General features: G+C 40.1%; 3 protein-coding genes across 4 annotated transcripts in view; all 3 read right to left on the bottom strand.

Moving 5' to 3' along the window:
* Window positions 1-5,672, bottom strand: part of limk1a (LIM domain kinase 1a) — a 52,484-nt gene extending 46,812 nt beyond the window's left edge. The window contains exons 1-2 of the mRNA XM_015002732.2: window positions 5,337-5,672; window positions 2,063-2,162 (exon numbers count right to left, since the gene is read on the bottom strand). Of these exons, the coding sequence (XP_014858218.1) occupies window positions 2,063-2,162; window positions 5,337-5,394 (158 nt within the window). The 5' untranslated portion in view covers window positions 5,395-5,672. The remainder of the gene's footprint in view (window positions 1-2,062; window positions 2,163-5,336) is intronic.
* A 1,332-nt stretch (window positions 5,673-7,004) lies between these two features.
* On the bottom strand, window positions 7,005-18,645 carry LOC148155830 (uncharacterized). Its single transcript, XM_088012130.1, has 13 exons — window positions 18,642-18,645; window positions 16,693-16,728; window positions 14,427-14,462; window positions 14,279-14,344; window positions 14,067-14,114; window positions 12,805-12,849; window positions 12,321-12,359; window positions 12,111-12,200; window positions 11,890-11,928; window positions 10,583-10,630; window positions 9,268-9,303; window positions 8,874-8,951; window positions 7,005-8,341 (listed from the first exon to the last, which is right to left on the bottom strand). Exons 1-13 carry the CDS (start codon window positions 18,643-18,645, stop codon window positions 8,295-8,297), a joined length of 612 nt encoding a protein of 203 aa, XP_087868256.1. The 3' UTR covers window positions 7,005-8,294.
* elna (elastin a) overlaps window positions 18,551-23,281 on the bottom strand; it is a 62,158-nt gene continuing 57,427 nt past the window's right edge. For both annotated transcript variants that reach the window (XM_088011917.1, XM_088011916.1), the window contains 3 exons: window positions 19,811-19,885; window positions 19,687-19,722; window positions 18,551-19,430 (listed from right to left, as the gene is read on the bottom strand). In XM_088011917.1, coding sequence (XP_087868043.1) covers window positions 19,357-19,430; window positions 19,687-19,722; window positions 19,811-19,885 — 185 coding nt within the window. In that variant the 3' untranslated portion in view covers window positions 18,551-19,356. The remainder of the gene's footprint in view (window positions 19,431-19,686; window positions 19,723-19,810; window positions 19,886-23,281) is intronic.

Below are 23,281 nucleotides of genomic sequence, written 5' to 3' on the forward strand. Positions count from 1 at the left end.
ATGAAGTTTGATTCAACTACATTTTTTTTAAAATATGTTAATTTGGTATGGCACTCATGGTTAGAATAGCAAAGCATCGTTAATTACATATATACATATTTTTCACTTTCTACTTTAATACTACCTTAGATTAGGGCCAATAGATGAGTATGGAAGCATCAGAATATGTTATAGTAAAAAATGGCATTTTGTGTAATATCATTCAGCTAAACAAAAAGCTTAAAATCCTGAAGATTTGAAAACATTTAAAAAAAAAACAATGACCTGACAAACATCTGAAATTAGCAAAACTGATCTTCTGTCTCTAAAGAAGCACTCATGCCATCCATCAGTACCTTTTGAGTAATTTGAACCTAAAAAAAAAGAAAAAAAAATATGAATGCAAGTAAAACAGATTCTAATAAAAACGTCTCAGTGAAGTAGTAAGTACGGCAGGTTGTTGCTGGCATGTCACCAGAGCAACAGGAGCCGTCTGAGTATAAACCAGGCAGAAGCTGCTGATGTTGTCTCAGACATCCAAGCTGGACCTGTTCTCAGTACAGCATGCAAGTGAAAACATGTCCAACATCAGTCAGGAAGATCAGGCTGTTACAGCTGTTAACGAGACAGTTGCAGGTACGTCTGCAAACCAGCTAGAAAACAAGCAGTCAAGATCATTCTGCAGAGTTTCAGCTGCAGCAGGACCTGAACCAGAGACGTCATGTTGACCGTGAACTGGCAGCGCTGACCTAACCATTGGGAAATTAAAGAGACATGGCTGAGCGAGCTGAAAAGCTATTACCAGGCTGGAAACATTTGCATGTTCATCGTTTATGAAGAAAAGGTGCTGAGTTGGAACGAAAGGCTTAAAGGCACGAAGGGATTACAGTCCAGGAAAAAAAATTAAATCTATAGCTTTGAGGTATGACGAGATATTAATTGAGCTGTGCGTTTCATTTTTGATCTTCATTTGATCTTCAGTCTTCTGGTGGGGACGCAAACAAACGGCACAACAAGACACACACCTCGGATGTAAACTTTGACCTCACCAATAGACAGCAAATTCATGAACGAACAAATCTCATCAAGCTATTCTGACCAAATGTTTATTCAAAGGCAGGACAGCGTAGGTCATAATCATTGCATTTCGTTTCACAAATTTAAATCCACGTTTTGATAAGTATTTCAAAATTTGAACGTGAATCCAGAGTTTTATTCACTGACGTCACTAAATGCTTGAGATTTAAGGAGGGAAAATGCAAATTTAAGGTTAATCTTCATTTGACCAGACCTCACTGGCCCAGAAAGCTTCCCATCCGATCCAAGCAGAAGAGTTCATCTCCCAGTTCTATGAGCTTTTCTTTAATTATTATTATTTATTTCCATTCTTTTTCAAATTGCAGTGTTAATCTTTGGATTGATTTCAAATAAATCCTGAATCCTGACAAATACAAGGAGATCTTCTTCTTCTTCTTCTGCTACTAAAGTTGGATAACTCTGTGGACAGGAAGTTGACACTTTCACTGATGATTTTGAGCCGTTTTTAAACTGATTCATAAACATTAACACAGGCTTCAGAACAACGGCCACTTCAGCAGTTTTATGGTCCTAAAATCAGAACCCGAAGCTTAGAAATATTTGGTATTTCTATTGAATTACATAAAATCCATGGGCAGCAAACAAAGGGAAGGAGGAGCAAACAATCACACAACGCCTCTCGGATTAATTAGCTGTCAGACTTTTATATTAACCTGATAAATATGTTGCAGCTTCAGGCTGTCAGGCTTATTCAACAAGGAGACTTTGTCCTTTGCTTCAGGATAGAAATAAGTGAAAACTGTGGTTCATTCACTGACAGAGGATTTCCTATTGCAACCAAATAGTAAACAGTTAAAATAGGTCATCATTAGGCTGGATGTGTAAAATAAATACACACTTATACCCAAGGATATTTGATCCATTAATCCGAAACATGATTTATGTGGGGGGGAGGGATGTTTTTTTTTCCCACATGGTTGCATGAGGACCACAACACTTTGGTCCTCATTTCTGTGTCGGCAGCCAAGTGGGGTCAGTTTTCTACCTGAAGCAGATGGTGTGCCAGTCGGCGTTGAGGGCCTGCAGGTACTGCTCATCGTAGATCCTCTCTTTGCATCCCGCGCACTCCGGCAAACTTCCTCCAGCTGCAAAGACACGTGGGAAAACGGGATCAAACCCACACGGATGCGAGGCTTTATTTGGGGCCTCGGCAGATCCAACAACGTTCTGATTGTGTCCGTGTTTGCATGAGGCGCTTATCTGGCTTCCCATGCAAACTGACCCAGCTGGTTTATGATTCGCCTGAGGAAGAAGCTGAACACACAACAAGCTGCTCTGACATCACTTCTGGCTCAGCTGTACGAACACAGCAGCCAGGCTTCTGGTGCCTGACTGACTTCTGGGTAAACTGGTTATGAGCTGGTAACGGTGTATTTATATTTAATAGCATGAGAACCAGGAATAATGTGGTGATGTTTCCCTTTCCTTAGTCTTTAAGCTTCCTACTCCGATGGAAACATATAAGATAAATTATTAAAGTTGCTCCAGCGAAGCTTTAGGAAAAATTCCCTGCAGTTTTTTTTTTTTTTTAAAGGTTACTTCATAAACGTAGAAACCAATCAAAAGGTTCTCTGAAGGTTAGATTTTGAAAATGTAACCTTTAGAGAAGGTAACCCTGCGATTCTACAAACCTACTTTCAGGGGAAACTTGAAAGTTTTCTGAAGTTTCTCTACAGTAAAGTTGCCCTTAATCATTCATGTAACACTTCTTAAAGGTGTTGTATACGTTACATCTGGAAAATAATAGGGAACCTTTAGCAAACATTTCTTGACTGTTTCTAAAAGACTGCACTGTCAGCTTTGCATTTATCCTTCAGGGAACCCGTTAGGAATGGTCCAAAAAGGTTCTTTAAAGATGAGATTTTGAAAGTTATGGTTTAACATTTAGAGAAGATTCAGCTCCACACAGATCACACAGTTGCATAATGTTTCAGTGAACCTGCAGGACCCTCTGAAGGTTACACTCCGAAACTTGTAGAAAACCTCGACTAAACATGAAACTTTCTACAAGGTTGCATGTTGAAAGTTTTAGTTACTATTTGCTTGTAGCTCAAAAATGTTGCACTGTCTTTCTTGAAACTAACCTCAAGAGAACCAATAGGGAAGATTTCATAAGGTTTTCAAAAGCTGTCTAGGCCTGTCACAATAAATCAATTAATTGCATGATAAATTAAAAGAAACGCAATAATTTTCATTTGCTTGATTTATTGTTTTTCTCTTTTCTCTCTTATTTTACCAAAAACTGAATGATAAAAGTCTTCAGTCTGGTGTTTTGGTCTCAACTAACTCTTTTTTTGAAAAGTAATTTTGTTTACAGAGACTTCCTAATTTACTCTATTTGTCGTCTCTGTTGTTGTCTTCCTTGGATATTCCAAATGTCTTCCAGTTCTAGTGTTTAAATGTTCAATAAAACGTAAAGCTTCTTGATCTTTGAGAATGTGTTATTGCATTTTTAGGCCATTATTACTATTATATTACTTGAAAATGGTCTCAAAACAACAATGTTGTCATTTATCGCAATAAGTTCTGGGACAAGTTATCGTCCAGCAAAATTTATTTTACAGCTGTCCCTGTAAAAGTTGTATCTATGCTCCAATAAACCTGTCTGAAGATTACTTCATGAAAGGTGTTGGTATCTTCGAGCTATCTTTTAGGGAAAGTCCCTCAATTGGTTACATTGTGAAAGATTTAGTTTCCCTTCAGTGAACACAAAAGTAACTCTCCCTCTAATTGCTCTTTAGATGACGTCCTGTAAGTCAGAGGGAAGTTAACCTTTAACAAACCTTTATGGAATATCATAAAAGTTCTGGTCAGACTTCAGGAAACTAATGCAGGACATTTCTGGATGATTTCTTAAAGGTTACACTGCGACTGTAGAAGCCTCTACGGAACATTATCTGATGGTTCTCATAAGGTTTTATGTTCAATGTTGAGGCTAACTTTTAGAAAAGTGGAAGAGATTCCCTGGAGATTCCAGTAAAAAAAAAAGGCATTTTCACAGAGAACGATTTAACAAGTTACTCAACAGGTAAGACAAGGTAAGATGCTGTTCTTACTAAAATGTTTCCAACCCAAAGGTTACTTTATCATTCATCACCCGTCTAGCAAACCATTTTGCATCCAAGTTCTCCATTTGTTTTAAGAACTTTGCTTCCTTTTATTTTTGGCAGATCACAACAGCTAATGGGATAAAGTAGCATTAATGTGGTCGCTCATGTATTATTGAAGACCTGAGATCTTGAGGTTGCACAACAGTTTTCCTCAAAGTTGGCAATCTGCACAACACAAAGCAACGTGTGCAAACATTAACCTGACCTCAGTGTTGAGGGCGGCCTGCAAAGGGCCGTTCACGGCTCCCTTCCTTCTCACTAATGAGAAAAACGGTTGGTCTCAGGAAGAATAAACCCCTTTGGATGAGTTAATATGAGAGGCATCGTTTACTGCAGAGGAGGCATTGGCTGCAGCTAAAGACAGGAGACTTTGGAAGACATCCATTTCTTTGAAAAATGAAGGAAAGAAGAGCTTAGTGGCAAAACAGGCTTAGGGTTACTACACTCACTGGTTTCTGAAGTCGAATGTCTAAGAGTGATTCTTTCTTTGCTGCATTTGTCAAGAGGAGATAGCAAAAGCAAACAGACACACCCTCATCTTCTCCCGCACAGCATGAGCTGTACAGGTGAAGCACATATGTCTTGCAGAATCATTGCAATGCAAATGTAAACATGCAAAGTCTGCGCGGTTCTATTCATAGAACATGAGGGGACAGGACTAACACAGTCTAATACAAGAGGGACAGATGGAAAATCTACAACACAACCAAAATAAGAAGCTAATATTAAACCCTACATTTCTGTGAAATGATGTCCTTTTTTTTACCCACCCAAATGGTAATAAGTACTTAGAAAAGCAGTTGTTTTTCATTTAGACCTAAGAGTCTTGTCTTTTCACCGTTTTGTTGTTCATCTTTCAATCTGATCATAAACAGTCATGTTTTTTACTGGTTGCACACGCACAGTGAGCTTGGTGCGAGAGTCTCTGGTGCACACAAACATGATGGATGCATCAACTCGAGGAAAACACGGCTTCAGAATCAGCGCTAGCATGCCCAAACAAGCCTCCCTTTGGGTGAAACGCTGACAAATTCACATCTGATCAGTGGATGTCAAACATAACAGCACAACTCCGCATTCATCGCCTCTCTGTCTGCAGCGTCCTCTGCCTTTTAAACGCCCTCACCCCTCCAGCAGCCAGCTCCTCACCTTCCTCCTCTCCCATGCGTTCGTCCTTCCAGGTGCAGCAAAGCAGCATCAACCTCATTCACTTTCCTCTGGTCTCCTCCGGAGAACCTCTGGTCGACAGAGAACCGGTAACCGACGTCCCCCAGCGGCTCCACCGCAGCGCGCTCCCCCGGTGCTGGTGTTGGCTGTGCCTCGGTCGATCCCCGCAGAAGCAGCGGCCCACGCTGCTTCCTCCTGCCCGCTGCTGTTCGCTCGGTTCTCCGGCGGTTCATTCAACAGATCAGCCGACCAATGGAGTGGCAGAGCCGGGGAGAGGAAAATACAGAGGCTGGCCAACCGGGAACACGCCCCAGTTAATGAATTCAGGATTTGTTTCCCATTCGGAGGGAGGGAGAAGAAGAAGAGAGGAATCTATATATGGCAAGTCGTTGTAACATATAATCTAATCACTGTTTAGGATACAAAAACAGCTGCAAACACAGAACTAAAACTGTAATCAGCCTTCAATATCTCACTCGAGGGAGTCTTAAGATAAAATAATGCTTCGTTACTGCCACAGTCATAACAGAAAGACGCATATCAATTAAACGAATTAGATGAAAGCAAGCAAGTATCCATATAAGGTATTCTGAAAAGAAAAACAAAAACAAAAACTGCTGTTTTTGACTGGAAAATTTTGAATCGGATTTGAAATGTCTACACCTTATAGAAAAAAATGGCTTAACATAAGTCACCATCCAAGACCACTGTAGTTACTTTAAGTTACTTAAAATCATCCAGAATGTAACCAGTTATGCCAGTAGGAAGAAAACATGGAGGACAAGTGTTTTTTTTTTCTTCAAAAGATTTTTATGCAACATCTTTCCAGTCTCCAGTTATTGTAGCAGTTTTTTTTAAATACATTTAAGTGTGCTTTTCTGACACTTGGGACCAAGTTTACAAGCTTCCGTTCATCATATTTTTTATTTGAGGACATTTGACAGAAATCATGTCGTTGTAGATCACCAGTTATACAACTACAGTGTGAACATTATACAGTTCCACAGGAGCCCTGCTGCAGATAGAAAACAGAGTCAGCTTCTTTTGCAGGATGTGAGTCCAGGGTCAGCGTCTGTCCCTGGAGAGCCTCAGGAAACAGTAGCATGGCTTTATCATCTCCATCTAGGACACTAACTACAGGACTTACACAGTGCCTTGCAAAACTATTCATATTCTTTAACTTTTTGACATAATTAGACAGCTTTTGGAGATATGATGTAAACATTATTTTCCATTCATGCAATACTTAAAAGTCCCAATTATTCTGTTTAAGTTTGTGGCTGTGCTGCGATGAAAATGTAAAACAGTACTTTTACGTGCCACGTTGATGATGTCACGACTTTGTAAACTTCTGATATGTTAAGTGACACATTTGACATTAATATAAGACATAACTAAATAAATCTGACATATTCTCTCGTTATTGTGGCATTTAAAAGAGAAATAATTTTGCTAATCCTAACTGACCTAAAATAAACTTAAGACATTGAGAAAAGAAGGTGAATGTGTTTTTATTCAATGTATGTTTCAACTAAATACTGCTGTAAAACAATAAATTTTATTAGTCTTTAGAAACATTTGGAAAAGCTAACATGGTTTTGATCAACTGAGTCGTGGTGTTTAAAGAAAGAAAGCAAACAAAAAGAAAACTTCTTTAAACACATTTATTTTGTTATCTGTTAAAGCAAAAACATTGCCAGGATGTCTAGGATCGAGTCGCATGTGTCGTGGAGATCATTTAAAAAAAAAAGTGCAAAACCACACCGTTCCTCCTTCTGAAAACAGTTTTAAATAAAGATGAAGAGCATCCCACGTCACATCTGACATGGTCCAACCTGGCGAGGCTCAAAGACAGTTCTCACCCAGCCCCGAGTGAAAGAAACTGAAGCCAGCTAACATCAAAATTAGTCAAAAATACAGTACATAGTTACACATGGAGAGATGCGGTCACATTGGCAACAGCACTCAGAAACCTTTGGTCAGTAAAGCCTGATAAAAGCAGCTCAAGTAAATAATCAAGAGGATTTTTATGCCTCACATAAACACACATCCTCCCCCATTAAACAAAGCCTGTAATAATAATTAGTAACAAAGGATAAATGCAAAAAGATTGTTCTTGTTTTATGCTTTCCTGATAACGATAAAGCTATGAGTCCAAACACTTAAAACAGGCAAAAAAAACAAAAACAAAAAAAAAAACATAAATGAGACTACACACTCAACATTCAACCACGCATAAAGTCCATGTCAGCCTGACATCTACTTCTAGCCGGCTGCTTTTCTCTCCCTGTAAAGCATCAAAAGACGTTTCGATTGCCTTTAGCTTTCTGCTCTTCGAAGATCAGAAAGTGCTGAGGAGACTTCACTGCACAGCGACAAGAATCAGCAAAATCTCAGAGAGCAGATGGGTTGGCCCGAGCAAGCTCCCACCGCTTTACACTCGGCACGGCTAAAAATAGCAGCGGAGGAAGAGCGGCGAGCAGATTGGACAGATCTGATCGGCGTTTGGGCGAGCTTTGACCAAGCCAACCCTCCCCGAGAGGCGACGGGTTCTGCTCGGACGGGTGGGACTCGTCCACTTGTTTTAGGGATTAAAACACAAAGGTCAGCCTGATCATCACAATAAAAAACACACACACACACACTCACTGAAGACACGAAGCATTTCTAACTCCTGTGACGGAGTGCAAAGAGTTAAAGCTGATTAACTGGAACACATACATGATTATCTAGAGGCACTGTCTATAACGTATGTTCACAACAGAACGTGTACAAAATTCTGGGTCGGTGGGTTTGTAGAAAAACAGACATTAAAGTCAAGTAAGCAACAACAAACATCTATACAGGTTGTCTAATCGGGCTTTGTTTGCATATAAAATGTACATTCTAGATCATGCAGTAGCACCATGGTTTCTTGAGGTCACTGGATCTGGAGACCCTCTACTTCCTCCTCCCACAGTATTTACCCTGGCATCCTGCAGCGCCACCTACAGGGAACACCGCAGTAAGCAGAGTTATCAGTTCATTACCAAGGAGTGGCTTCGACAATAATCAATCATGTTAAGGTTGCAGTTTTTTTTGTGTGTGTTCTTATTGCACTGAAATAATCACATTTGCACAATGGAAGAAGCAGAAAAATCCAACCTTTAGTGTGAAAATAAATACCGCATTAAGAAATCACGAAGATCAAAATGATCAGTGTTTTTATATAGCTCACTGCCATGCTCTCTTGTTTTTCCCCATTTTTAGGAGGAACAAAGAAAAAGTCTTGGATTACCAACTAAAACCTTGTAGACACTCCAATCAACTAACAAAGTCTGAGTATAAACCACCGAAAATACTTTGGCTACAATTATTTATACTAATCATTATTATAAACTCTAATGAAAAGTTGGATTTTTCTTAATTTTTATGTGAGATTCAGTTGTGGCATCAACAAACCTTTCTATTTTCAAGGCTTTTGTAAACATTTTTACAAGAGGTTTTAATAACTGTGGAGGTTTAAAGACTGTCACTCACCTCTGTAGAAGCCTCCGCCTCCTCCGCCGCCTCCTCCGCCAAGGAAGCCCTGCAGCGCACCATACTTTGCTGCCTTGGCTGCAAGATGACAAAAGAAACAAATAACATTGTTTTATTATAGCTATGCTACTTCCTATGCTAAATTAATTGATGTGTTAGTATTATGTTATAAACCAGATGTTTGCTCCATGCCGTTTTCACTCCTTCAGTTTTTTAAAGCTCTGCATTTGTCATCTAACGAAATCTTAGCAACAAATTTATTGACACACACACTGGTACATTGGATAAATGTCGTCATCTCTAAGCTGTTTATCTGAATTAGGAACAGGATCATCATGGGTCCCTCAGACTGTAATTAAATGTGCAGCAAGGTGATGAAGTTGATCTTTGGTACCTTGTTGCGGGGTCAGTGGGGCTGGCGCATATTGACCTAAACGACATCAAAAAGACAGGAAATACGAGACATCTTAGTATCATAGCCTTCACCTGTCTATGAGTATTCCCAATTAGTCAAATAATAACTAACAGAACCAAACAGAAACATGGTGATGTCAGAAGCTCATCACCATCAGGAACATCAGCATGCTGATTGCTCCTTTCTGCAATCAGCATGCTGATGTGAGTCATCGCAGACAGAGGCAATTAGTGCTTTTATTGGCTCATTGCTACAACATATGAGCAGCACTTGTGTAAATTTAATATTAGTGGATTACATTTGTGGTGTCATGAGCTGCAAGACTCTTGACACCAACATTTTGCAAAGTGTCCAAACATTTTGTGGTTCCCTCGCTTGGATTATATTTAGAAACATCTGTGAACATTAACTTTGATCACTATTTGCTTAAAGTAGGACAGTGAGAGAACTTGCTGCATGAAACATAACTATGCAAACATCTTGCAGTTAAAACTGTCATTTATTTTAGTTTTTAAAGTCATTTAATTCTTTATAAACATAAGACACAAATAAACCATCCTGTGGGTTTTGAATAGGACAAGCTTTATGAATCCAAAATAGCTACATTTAAAATTTAATTAATTTCATTAACATCATACAGTCACAAGATTAAATATATTTTTATTTTATATTATATCATGGAGCTGAACTACAAAATACAGCAGACTTCAACAATGTGTCTCACATAGACAGGTCAAAATGTAAATCTGGAAAATCTGGAATAGGGATTAGTAAAGATTTCAAGAAACATAAAGGCAGAGAAATAAATCGAATCTTATTAATATATAAACCCTAGTAAATATTTTAAACTTGTGTTTCTTCTTCCTTTGTTAAATGGGAGAAATATTAATTTACTGGAAAAAAAGGACAATTTTCAGTAGCTTACGGCTTCATCCCTCTTTTAGCCTTTATTCTAAATAAATTATTTATAAATATGAATGATTCAATAACTTATTTTTTTTTATTCACATTTCATGAAAAGCGGCTGATGAGCATTAATCCACCTGATCCAGAAACAGGCATGAAAAATTAAAGCTGTTCAATAATATATATTTGCCTGGATGCAGCTTCAGACTGCGACACTGAACACAACCCCCTGTTTCCAGCTGATTACGAAATTATCTTTGCTTATTCACGGCATGACAAATCAGTCGTTTCTATCAAAATACAAATGTACATATAAAGCATGATATATATAACATTCATCACTGATTTATAAGCATAAAGAAAATGTAACAAGGAGACAGTTAAGTACCTGGGTAGTACTGCTGAGGGTATCCTCCATTATAACCAGGAACCACACCTGTGGATTTAAAAAGCAGTTACTGGTGGGATTATGTTCAGCCAGATGACATAATAAATAAATAAATAAATACATACATACAAAAATTAAGTAAATTAAATCAGCAACAATCAGAGAATACAGCACAGCTTGACCTCATTTTCTTTATTTACTGAATTTGAAAAATGTCTCTCCTACATAAGTTGGGCAGCTTCCTAAATGTTTTATTTATTTATTTTTTCGCACCATCTGCAGCACAGCCCAACATGCCTTTGACCTCTGGGAGAGAGATTAGCGACGTATCTATTTGTGATGAGCTTGAACACAGTCTGTGCTGCCGGCTGCTGCTGTGTGATTACACTCCTTCATCAACGGTGGAGGAACAGGACACCGTCTCTCAGAAGAATATATCGCCCTCAAACCTTTACATGTTTTGTCATATTAAACTCACAAACTGGAATGTATTTCATTGGGTTTTTACGTGATAAAGTAACGATTGATTGTGTCGTGGAAGGAGGAAGAATACGCTGTTCCCAAATTCCTTTTACAAGCTAAACTTTAAGTTTATGACACTCATTGGTGTTCATCCCATTTTACTCTGAATCGGCGAAATAAAACCCAATTAGAAGTGAGTGAAACAGTTTATCAAAACTTTACCAAGTTTACCAAGATAAGGCCTCCCTCCTAAACCGGCAGACCGAGCAAAGAGGGAACCAATCAGAGACGACTATTAGTCACGTTCGCCACAAAAGCCGCTATGGCAGAGTGGCGAGACGAGACTAATTGTTAAAAGAAACCAAGAAGAAATTCTGTTTATAGTTTTCCCCAAAGCATAAAGGAGACACAGCAAATGGGAGATAGGTGCTCAGGTCAGATCAGTTTATGCTCTTGGCATATTTTTCTAACGTGGAGATAGGGGAGCTAATCACACAGAGTTAAATACAGAGGAATACTGGAAGAAAACCTGCTAGATGCAATAGAAACCCTAAACATACAGTCTGAACTACAACGGCATGGATTAGATTTAGACCAAAGTAATCTCAAAGACTTGCATCTGTAGTTGGACTAAAATGTGGTTTGATAAAGTATTGAATCAGGTACAGAATATTTTGAAAACCACGCATATTGTTTCCACCTGTTTCTCTGCCACATAATTCCAAAAATATGAAATTAAAAACGTTAAAGGATAATAAATATTTTTCAGGTCTCTGGAAAGCATCTCCAGTATGAAACAGCAGGTTAGAGAAGCTGCATCATATAACAGAGTGAACATCATGTACCTGTTTGAACTCCTCCTGGTCCAACTCCTGATTGAACACCTAGTGAACAGAACAGACACCGAAAAACTGCACATCACTTTTAAACTCTCCCCCACATTTAAAAACCAACCTCAACACACTTTCATGACATAAAAGTGACATTTCAACACATGCCCTATAAAACAAATAGTTCAGCATTTCTCTCTCCTTTAACCCTGCACCTGTGTGTTAATTATTTGTACCATATTTAGCAGCTTTTGCAGCAGCAGAGTACTGTCCACCTCCTGGTGCGACTGCTGCTCCTCCAGGTCCCAGTCCGGTCCCTGCACCACCTGCAACTCCAGGTTCAGACACAGTTAGTGGGTTGGACTCTTTAAAATGAAAACATTTGTTTATCTGTTTCTGTATTTACAGTTTTAAAGTAAGATAGAGCGACATAATGTGACTCTCACCTGGCTGATATACTCCTCCTCCTCCAAGGTTACCATAACCTGATCAAACACAGCACAAAAGAGCAAATGCTAAGACTATTTTTGTTGCCAAAACATTTCATTTTTATTATTTTGTTTCTTCTTTCTGGCAAGACGACACAGTTCATCTCAGGTCATGTAGGAATTCCTCAAAACAGATTTGAGCTTTTTTCTGGGAAGGGCTCCACCACAGCTTGTTTTCTTGGGGGATTAAAAAAACCTAACTGTGATGTTATCTTCAGTATTACCAAGAATTTGCAAACTCCTAATGGTGCAGAAACCCTCCTGGGGTTGCTGTTTTTGGTAGAGCTGGATTCAGCAGGCTTTATAAGGTAAATAACTGGACGTCTTACTACTTCTTCTTCTTGTGCTGGGATTATATGAGCAAAAATATCTCGTCGTCGTTTAAAGGGGGAACCAGGATAAGTTAGGGTTTGCTGTGACAGAGCGAGAGCTGGTATTTTACCTGGTTTGGGTGGTTTGACTCCACCACCAGCTCCCGCCTGTCCACCTGCGCAGAAACAAAGACAGACAGGGTTCAGGAGAGACGAGAAATGACTGTTTTATAGGCTGTCAAAGAAACACAAACAACGCAGAAACAAATGCAGAAGGACAAGACAAGCTGTAAATACTTTCTGCTCTGAAACGGCATCAAAGCAGTTCCTCATTCGTCACTTATCAGGGTTTTGGCCGATTTCCTGCACAGGAAGTGCGATGTGACGGCACGTCCTGACCAACTGTCACCCGGAGCGCTGGGCCGGACGATTGTGTTGTCAGGGGAAAACTGTGTGTTATTTAGCTCTTCATGCTCCTTTCCTTTTACATCAACACTGTTTTTAATCTTGACCGTGTGACGCTAAACCACCCAAATGTTGAAGAAGCATGAATTCTTTGTCATATTCAGTTGAAACCAGATGTTTACATAGTCTGTATAAAAATACATTTACGTCGTTTCTCCTGCTGCAAAAACATGCAGGATGTCTAGGACTGCAACGACAGTCATTATGACCAAAACATTTAATTTTAGCTTCGTCAGACGACAAGAAATATCTCCATAAACTAAGGTATTTGCTCCTCGGTTTACTTCCAGATTATTTTCTGACTTTTGATATTGCTTTTAGAGTAATTTTAACATTTCCTCTTAGTCAGATGCTCAATATTTTGCACCTGGTGCAACTGGTGTAATCAGGCGAACACAGAACCCGTCTCCTCCCTGAATAGCATCATGTCTGGATTTGCCATGTGGCACCTTCAGGGATCTGAAGATTGTTCCCCATGATGAGACAGACTTGTAAATGTCCACAATCATCTCTGACTTCTTGACGGATTCCTCTTCATTTTTCAATGGTGTCACACCAGGAATGAGTGTGCTTGAGGTTTTACACTTGAAATACATCCACAGGTGTGACTCCGTTTAACTCAAATGTTGGGAATAAATTACCAGAAACATAAAAGTCATCATCTGACCTTTCCTAAAATGCACTCTGAACTTAATGTCTACACTTTTGAATTCACACTACTCTGGCATCCTAACACAAGAACAGTTTGGTCAGATAGAGAAACAAACTAACAGAAAATGTTGAGTGGCTTTATTTTTATTTTTTTACAAGGCCTTTGTGACCTCCTGGTTTCCCCTGTATCCTTTTGTCATATGGGTATGTTAAATAACATCATTTCTCATAAATTCTTGGTTTTCATAAACCACAGAGTTTACAGACGAGCACTGACTTTGGTAGCCTCCTGCAGCCAGAGGGATTCCTACTCTGCCTCCTGCAACTGCAAAACACACCAGAGAGACACATGAGGCCACAGCACAGCAAGGCAAATGTGCTTTTTGAATTATCACGACTTGGTTATTGCATGAGAAACGTGAAAATCTCTCACACCTCTTTGAGAACCAGTTTGATTGATTGTCTGAAGTGAAAAAGAAATATCTTTACCTGGATATTTCACTCCTGTTCCTGCTCCCTGCCCAGGCACGGTGCCGATACCGGTACCGTAAGGAACTGACACAAAGGTTACATATATAATATGTTGTCGTTTCCATCACATTGATGAGAGTCTAACAAGAAACATTGAGAAACGTACCTCCATACGGATACCCGTATCCACCTGCACCTGGAACTGCAGAGAACAACAGTGAAGACCTCAGAGCAGGCCTCAGACTGAACACGTTCATTATCGGCTTCATTTAATTTATGAACAAAGCCCTGCACACCTTAAAAATGAACACAAATATTTGTCTCTTTTGCTTTTTATTTTTAACATACTTTACTATTTTTGCATCATTCTATTTATTCACTTTATTTCACAATATGATTATTTTTATTGACTTTTTTTTGAGGATTGGAGGGTTTACTGATGGCTGTTTGTTAAATCTGCTGAGGGCAGTAGAAAACAGGAGAGGATACCACAGCAGACGGTTCTGGTAACCAAGTGGACATCTGATTTTTACTTTTGCAAAATTTACTAACTGTAAATTTCTTGTGTCTAAGCAGATGAGCAGTATTTCAAAAGAGATTATGTTTTAAAAAACATAATTAATTTGGTGTTAAGAGATGAGCGTTTTTTTCTGGTAACCAACTGCTACGAAGGATAAATCGGATTTTTATATTTGAGTTGAATGTCTGTTTTATAATATGTTCACCACCAATGGCAAAAAAAAAACCAAACAAAAATAATATACTTTCACTTTTCAGAAAAATTCACCAAATGCACAATTCTTGTTAAGCAGTAAGTAGTGTGAGATAAATAGTATTTCAAAAAAAGCAAAAGAAATCTTATGTTTTTTGAACAATAACAATATTTGTTATCAATCTCTTGCTAAGAGATGAGTGTGTTTCCTGGTAACGAACTACCACGAAGGATAAATCGGATTTTTACATTTGCGTTGAATGTCTGTTTTATAATATTTTCACCAACAATGACAAAAAAACAAAAGCAAAATAACATTCCCACTTCTCTGACAAATTCACCAACTCCAGAATTCTTAGTTTAAGTTACGTAGTATTTCAAAAGAGCAGAGGAAATCTTATGTTTTTTGAACAATAACAATATTTGTTGTTAATCTGTTGCTAAGAGACGAGCACGTTTTCTGGTAACCAAGTGCCACAAAGTAAACATCTGATTTTTACTTTTGCAAAATTTTCCACCTGTAAATTTCTTGTGTCTAAGCAGATAAGCAGTATTTCAAAAGGACTTAATGTTTTATAAACAATAATATTGCTTGTCATTGATTTGGTGTTAAGAGATGAGAGGTTTTTTTCTAATAAACTGCCACGAAGTATAAATCAGATTTTTATGTTGAATGTCTGTTTTATAATATTTTCACCAACATTGACAGAAAAAAAAAAAAAATCACTTTTCTGGAAAACTCACTAACTGCACAATTCTTCAGTAGCAGAGGACAAGTAATATTTCAAAAGAGCAGAAGAAATCTTGTGGATTTTGAACAATAACAATATTTGTTGTTAATCTGTTGCTAAGAGACGAGGGAGGTCCCGGTAACCAAGTTCCATGAAGTAAACATCTGAACTTTACTTTTGCAAAATTACCAACTCTTAATTTGTTGTGTCTAAGCAGACTTTCAGAAGACATTATGTTTTATAAAAAAATAATTAATTTGGTGTTAAGAGATGATCGTTTTTTTTTCTGGTAATGAACCGCCTCAGTAAGTCCATGTTACTCAACATGCTTGTGACTCTCCACATACTATCGAGTTTATTGTAGCTTACTTTAGCATTGATGCTAATTTTTAGCATCAGAACGCTGGGTGGGTCAAAACCGATGAGCACATTTAGGCAGGCACAGTTTACATTTTTTCAGAAATGTTCTAGTTTGATACTGTTCTTTTTTTGCTACACTAGCATTCAAGCTATTTCACAAAGACAATAAAGTAAAAACATTTCTAAAACTGTAAAGCTGCATGTGCAATAAAAATCTAACGAGTGTTGAGTCCGGTGGAGGTCTGATTGGGCTGAAAAAGACCTGATCCAGCTTTTCCTTTTACACAAACTGCTTTTATTGATTCAGTTTGGGTCATTTGTTGTCTAGACAGAACCTGCTTGCTCAGAGTAATGCACCCTGCATGTGAAAGAGGGACAGCTAAAAGTCTGTATTGATCATCTGATAAGAATGTTTTGATACTGAAATGATTTCAAACTAAAGTTTTAACATGAACACTGCAACAGTTAGTGTATATTTCTGCTGGCTCATTATCAACAGATAAAAGATTAGTAGATATTGTTTGGTTCTACATAACATGAATTAACAAACCTGGAGGGGAATTACACTGCTTCTACTTTATAATCATAACCCAGATGGACCACAGTAAAACTGCAGAGCTCATCTTTACCTGGTACATATGGCTTTGGTGGTTTGACTCCAGCACCTGAAAAACAACAGAGTTACAACGCTGTCTTTGTCTCCCCCTGGTGGTCATAGATTTAACATCACCTCTCAACTTACCGGGTTGAACTTGTCCACCAGTTGTGCCAATTAAATGGAAAAACAAGGTTGAAATAAATTATTAATATGAAGCATGTAACTAATGTCAGGTTAAAGCAATGACTTTATGTTAAAAATAAATATATGGTGAATTAGAAACACACGCACACCCTGTAACAGAAATACACAAGCAGACAGTTTACAAAAAATGTTTGCCTAAAAGTAAAACAATTCTGGAACTTTTATTAATTTAATACAAACTTTTTTGCACATTTAAAGCATCTAATATTCTTGCAGCCACACAAACTATTGTGAGTCATTCAAAAGCACTTACCGCCAGGCTGTATGATTCCACCTGAGACTGCCAAAGTTGAACATTTTACTTTAAAAGGTGGAGTCATATATAATAAAGTGAAAAATTAAAATAAATATACTGAACCTACCGCCTGTTTTCGTGAAGCCACCACAAGATGGAGCAAAAAGAAAGAAGAACAAAGTTAATCAAAACACATTTTTTAAAATGTTACGCCTTCTTCATCTATTCATTTACCAGATTGGAGTAAATAATGTCTAAGTTCAATTACTTTCATGTTGTAGGAGGATTTACAGCAGGGGTCCCCAAACTACGGCCCGCGGGCCGGATCCGGCCCGCCACGTCATTTGGTCCGGCCCCCTGAACAATGCCGGATCCGGCCCGCCTCCTCATACCAGAGAGCATTCAGTGTTTTTTTCATATATTGTATTTTCCGGTTTATATGTGGATTTTTCTTCAACCACCAGGGGGCTTTTGAGCAGAAGTGAAACTAACTTTCCCTCAATGGAATACATACTAGTCAGTCCCAGTCACCGTTTCACTCACGGTTTTTTCCATTTGCATTCTGGGTAAAAATCTATCTAAAAGCGCGAATGTGTCGTCGCGCTCTCCCCCCCCGCTCGACAGTTTCAAAGACAGAACAGCCTCCCCCCCCTCGACAGTTTCAAAGACAGAACAGCCTCCTCCTCCACCCCCCCCCCCACCCCCACCCCCCCCCACCTCCCGTCGACAAGAATTTTCTAAGGTTTCTTTCTACAAAACCTGAGACCGGCCCCCGACTAGAGAAAGGAACAGCTATGTGGCCCTCGCAGGAAAAAGTTTGGGGACCCCTGATTTACAGTGTACAAACAGTGTCTCATTTAAAACTTTAGGTTTAAATGAATTAATTCGTCTGAACTTGAACACAGAGATGAAATAACCACAGTGTCAGAACACATCAACACAGCTGTAGACAAGCAAAATGAAATTAATGGAACACAATCCACTTTGTGAGTTTGAAAATGAAACATGTAGACAGTTTGAAAGCTAACCAGTGAAGCAAAGTGAAATGTTAGAGAGAAAGAATGAAGAGAAGCTATCAAAAGGAAAAGTGCAGACACAAACAGACCGTTAGGATGTAACAGAGAAAACACATCAGTCTCCCTCCTCCTTATTACTACATCTTGTACCCTAATAATTAAATATCAGCATTTAATTATCATACTATGATAAATACTTCGCCTCAGTAATGATGTGAGAAGTGCATCGAAGTGACTGAATGAAACTGTAAAACAGAAAATCCACAGTCTGCAGAATGTCTTCAAATGAAGTGGTATAACTAGGATAAGTGGGACAGATGAACGTAATCATTTCTCCTACTTTTGTTGATTTTGTATTTATCAATCTGCATGTTCTTCATTTGGTCAAAGCAGTTTAGTGTTTTAGTAATTCATGTGAAATGATGCTTTGCTGCTTCTTTTGTCTGTGAATGCTAATATAATTCTGAGGTTTCTTCCTGTTTCTTTGATTCCATTATTCGTCTCACCAAATTAACGATCAGTCACCCATCTGCGCAAGTTTTGAGACTGATTTGAGCGCATATATCTGTGTGAATAAACAATAATTAAATTTAATTTAAAAAACAGAAGACAACTTAAGTAATTTGTTGTCTTCTGTAATTAATCTAAAAATGCGGCATATATCAAATATGATTTGATAAAAATTTGACTTTTGTGATTTAACGACTTGAAATTGGGACTCTGTCTCTTTAAAAACTCCTGCTCTTCATGAAACTCCACCTTCAGGAAGTCATCACAACATGGCTCCTCTATTAAGCCTTAAACAACGTTTTTACCAGTGTTGCACTGAGAAATAGCTGCTATTTTGAGCTCAGCTAAAGTGCAATTCCACCAGGTGTTTGCTAATTGCTACTGGCTAGTCTGCAGGAGCTGAGTGGGGGAGTTGAAATGGAGCTTGAAACTGGACTTCTTTATCTTTAATAAAGTAAACGTTTCTCTTATTCTGGTATAATTCTTAAAATAATCTTAGTGACCTATAACAGAAAAGATTTGTTCTGATTTCATGTCAGACTCTAAATAAATAAATTAAAGACTATAAATATCTGTAACCCATTAAAAACATTCCCATACATGCTGTCAGTGCAGGAGGAGAGTGGTGCTTATCTGTGAAACATTTACATTCACAAATACTGACATGGATGAGACATTCAACATCTACTGAAAAAACAAATAAGCCACATTGCAGAGTTTGGGGAGAGGCTTAAGGCAAGCAGCAGGTCTTACTGGGCTGTGGGACCTCTGGGGCCTTATTAAGTGCAGCGATAGGAGTGGGCCCTGCCAAAAAGACAACAGGTTCCAGTTTCATCCAGTGCATGAGAGAGGCCAGAAAAGGTAGAAGCTGTGAAGTGGATCCTAACACTGCCACAGCTGGAGCCTGTGAGCTGGAGGAGGTCATTAGCTGCCAGCATTAGCAGTATAAACAATGTGTGAGTTTTATGTGCAAGGGTCATGGGATACAGCAGTTACTGAAGCTTACGTGTGCAAGTTTGTGCAGCTAATGCTCATGGCAGAGTTTTAATACTTGATCTACCTGGCTGAGGCGTTCCGCCAACACCTACTTCCTTCCCTGTAAAAGCACGAAGGCATCATTTTCAATCCCATGATGTTTGAACTTCGTCTTTCAGTGATGACAGAAACTGGATTTAAAGTATCACCTGGTTTCACGGCCGGTACGGAGCCATTTGCAGTGCCGCCGACGGACGTGTCCGGAGTCGCACCAGGTCCGACACCTGATGCACGGAGCACAAAGGTCACCAAAAACGACACTTCCTTAATTCTGTGTATGTGAGATTCTGTACTGTTTCATTAGTTCTGAATTTCAACTACAATCAGGTCTCCCTTATAGTGACGCCTGCCTTCCTCAGCTGTGAACTTAAATCTACTTTGCATGCGTTTCATCATGGCACTTCTAACAACTTCTTATAGCTTAACAGTAATATGAAATCAGCTAGAGTAATGCCGTTATTATGACTAAAAGGATAGCTTTGTGAATTTTTTTTACACTTAAAGAGCTATCTCTGAATCCATATTCCAAAAAATAAAAAATAGAATAGCTGGATCCGTTTTCAGTGACTAAATTGATGTAGCCGTCATGTTTGCCCAAGTAAGTTTCTCATTGGTCAATTAGTCCAAATTGACGGTTCCTCCTCAGGGACTGAACTGAGATTAAGAGTCTAAAAAGAACCATATGATCCATGAGGGTTTATCTGACTGGCCAACCTTTTCTATAAAGATGTTATATATCCCTATTTTACTGTAACCTATCTTTGTGCAATCCCACATTTCCCCCCAGAAATGTTTTATGTATCAGTTAGTTACTTATTGGTTGGCCAAAATAAATAAAAAAATTGGGATGCACTGATTCATCCCAATCAGCTGGTCGATTCATTGGTGTACTCTTTATTAAAATCTTTTTTCTTTAGACTTCAGAGAGTCAGAAAATCTGGATAAACGTTACATCAATAATCTGTTCAGATAATATTATGGATACCCATTTTCATATAATAAAGAAATTTCACCTTTAGTAAGATGTAGTCTGCCTTTGTTGGTTGGGTGTTGATATCGTTGGGTTACTTAACGTAATCCCTGGTTCTTTGATAACAGAGTGAGGTGTTTCACTATGGGAATCGCCTCAGCGTGACCCAACTACGGAAGCTCCAATGACATCACGTCTGTCCGCGACAGACAGGTTGAGCCGTGACCGTGGCTCCACCCACCATCCAATATCACGGCCAACCTACCCCTCTCAACTCATTCTAAGCAGGTTTCTTTCCGTGCCCATGCAAGAAGGGATGTGTTGGTGAAACACCTCACTCTGTTATCAAAGAACCAGGGATTACGTTAAGTAACCCAACGTTCTTTTTCTAACTTCGCTCGGTGTTTCACTATGGGAGATATGGCCAACTCCCGAATTGCATGCTGAGCCCGAAGCAATGCTTGGCAGCGATTCATATCCAGGGCTCAGGTGCAGCCTGATGAGCCAGCCCCAAGCACTGTGTGCGCCAATGATGATTGGGCAACATCCAGCCTGTAAAACCTCACAAACGTGTGTGGTGTAGCCCAACTGGCTGCAACACAGATGTCCTGGACAGACACACCCCGGAACAAAGCCCAAGAGGTGGCCATGCTCCTGGTAGAATGGGCCCTCACCCCTTCAGGTGGCTTTGACCCTGAGCATCTATATGCCAGAGATATAGTCTCCACAATCCAGTGTGCTAACCTTTGGCGAGAGATAGGTTTGCCCTTATGAGAAGTGGCCCAAGACACAAACAGGTGATCAGCTCTTCTAAATTCAGCTGTCCTGTCAACATAAGCCTTCAAAGATCTCACTGGGCATAAGCAATTAAGCCTCTTTTCTTCTGCTGAAGAGAAAGGAGGTGGATGGAATGCCAGCAGTTCCACCATTGAACACCTGTATGACGTGTCCATCACCTTGGGCACAAAAGCAGGATTGGGTCTCAAGCATACTTTAGAGAGCCCCGGTGCCCACTGTAGGCAAGTAGGACTGACAGACAGTGCATGTAACTCACTTACCCTCTTAGCAGTAGTTAAAGCTAAGAGCAGTGCCGTTTTCGATGTAAGCAATTTCATGCCAATACCCTCCAAAGGTTCAAAGGGATGATGGCAAAGGGCCTCTAGTACCAGAGTGAGGTCCCATAATGGCATGAAAAGCCTAGAGGTGGGCAGCTTACGTCGCGCCCCCCTCATGAAACGGCACACCAAAGGGTGCTGCCCCACAGGTTTATCACCAAATCCCACATGACAAGCTGAGATTGCAGCTAAATAAACCTTAATAGTTGAAAAGGCCTTGCCCTTTTCCAACAAGCTCTGTAGAAAGCAGAGGACCTCCACCACAGAACACTGAAAAGGAATAACCTGTCTCTCCACACACCACTCCTCAAAAACTCGCCATTTACCACTGTAAAGTGAACGAGTTGACGGAGCCCTTGAATTCTGGATGGTGTCAATGACCTCTGGAGGGAGACCTGTCGCATTTAGGTTCCACCTTTCACGGGCCAGGCCCAGAGAGCCAGACGATCTGGATGTGGATGATAAATCTCCCCCTGAGCTTGAGACAGAAGGTCCCTGCGAATGGGTAGGGCCCATGGTTCTGCTGACAGAACTTGGATTATTTCTGCCACCCAGGGCTTCGATGGCCACCATGGGGCCACCAGAATTAAGGACAGACCCTGTTCTCTCACTCTGACTAGAGTTGGGGATATCAGGCTCAGAGGTGGGAAGGCATAGAGCAACACATTCGGCCATGTGTGAGCCAGCGCATCCATGCCCAGAGGTGCGTCTCGGTCCGATAGGGAGAAGAACAGTGGACAATGAGCGTTTTCCCATGAGGCGAAGAGATCTACGGCAGCCCGTCCGTATCTCTGCCAGATCTGCTCCACCACTTGAGGGTGCAGCTTCCACTCTCCATAAAGGGGGCTGCCTCTGGATAACAGATCGGCCCCTCTGTTCAGAATTCCTGGTACATGCGTCGCGCGAACCGATAGAAATCTGGTGCTGCTCCACATAATTATTTCCCTGGCCAATCTGTGTAGCTGAATGGATCGGGTCCCGCCCTGACGATTGATGTATGCCACCACCGTGGAGTTGTCCGTCTTTACCAAGACGTGGCGGCCAACCATCAAAGGCATGAAGTGCTTCAAAGCTAGGAACACGGCGTGTAGTTCCAGCATGTTGATGTGGAGCCGTGCCATTCTTTCCGACCATAGACCGTTCACAGCTCTGCCCATCATAGTTGCACCCCAGCCCGTCAGAGACGCATCCGTAGTCAGAGTAACCCTGGACGATACCGCACCCAGCGGCATGCCCACCGCGAAGATCGCTGGGTTTCCCCATGGTCGGAGAGCCGCCACGCACGCAGGTGTTATTCTCACCCTGCGGTACAGATGACGGCGGGGACATAGACGTAGTGAAGCGACCCACCGCTGAAAATCCCTCATCCGTAACAGTCCCAGATGGACAACGGAAATCACTGATGCCATGAGGCCGAGGAGCCGTAGGCAAAATCTGAATGGAACGACTTTCCCCAGCTGGAAATGCGCCATGCACTGAGCGAATGACAGGGTTCTCCCCTCCGATAACGTAACGCGGTAGGAGAGGGAGTTTAT

Source organism: Poecilia mexicana, unplaced genomic scaffold, assembly GCF_051168715.1.
Source record: "Poecilia mexicana isolate PSO_F unplaced genomic scaffold, ASM5116871v1 scaffold_13, whole genome shotgun sequence".
Classification (NCBI taxonomy): Eukaryota; Metazoa; Chordata; class Actinopteri; order Cyprinodontiformes; family Poeciliidae; genus Poecilia; species Poecilia mexicana.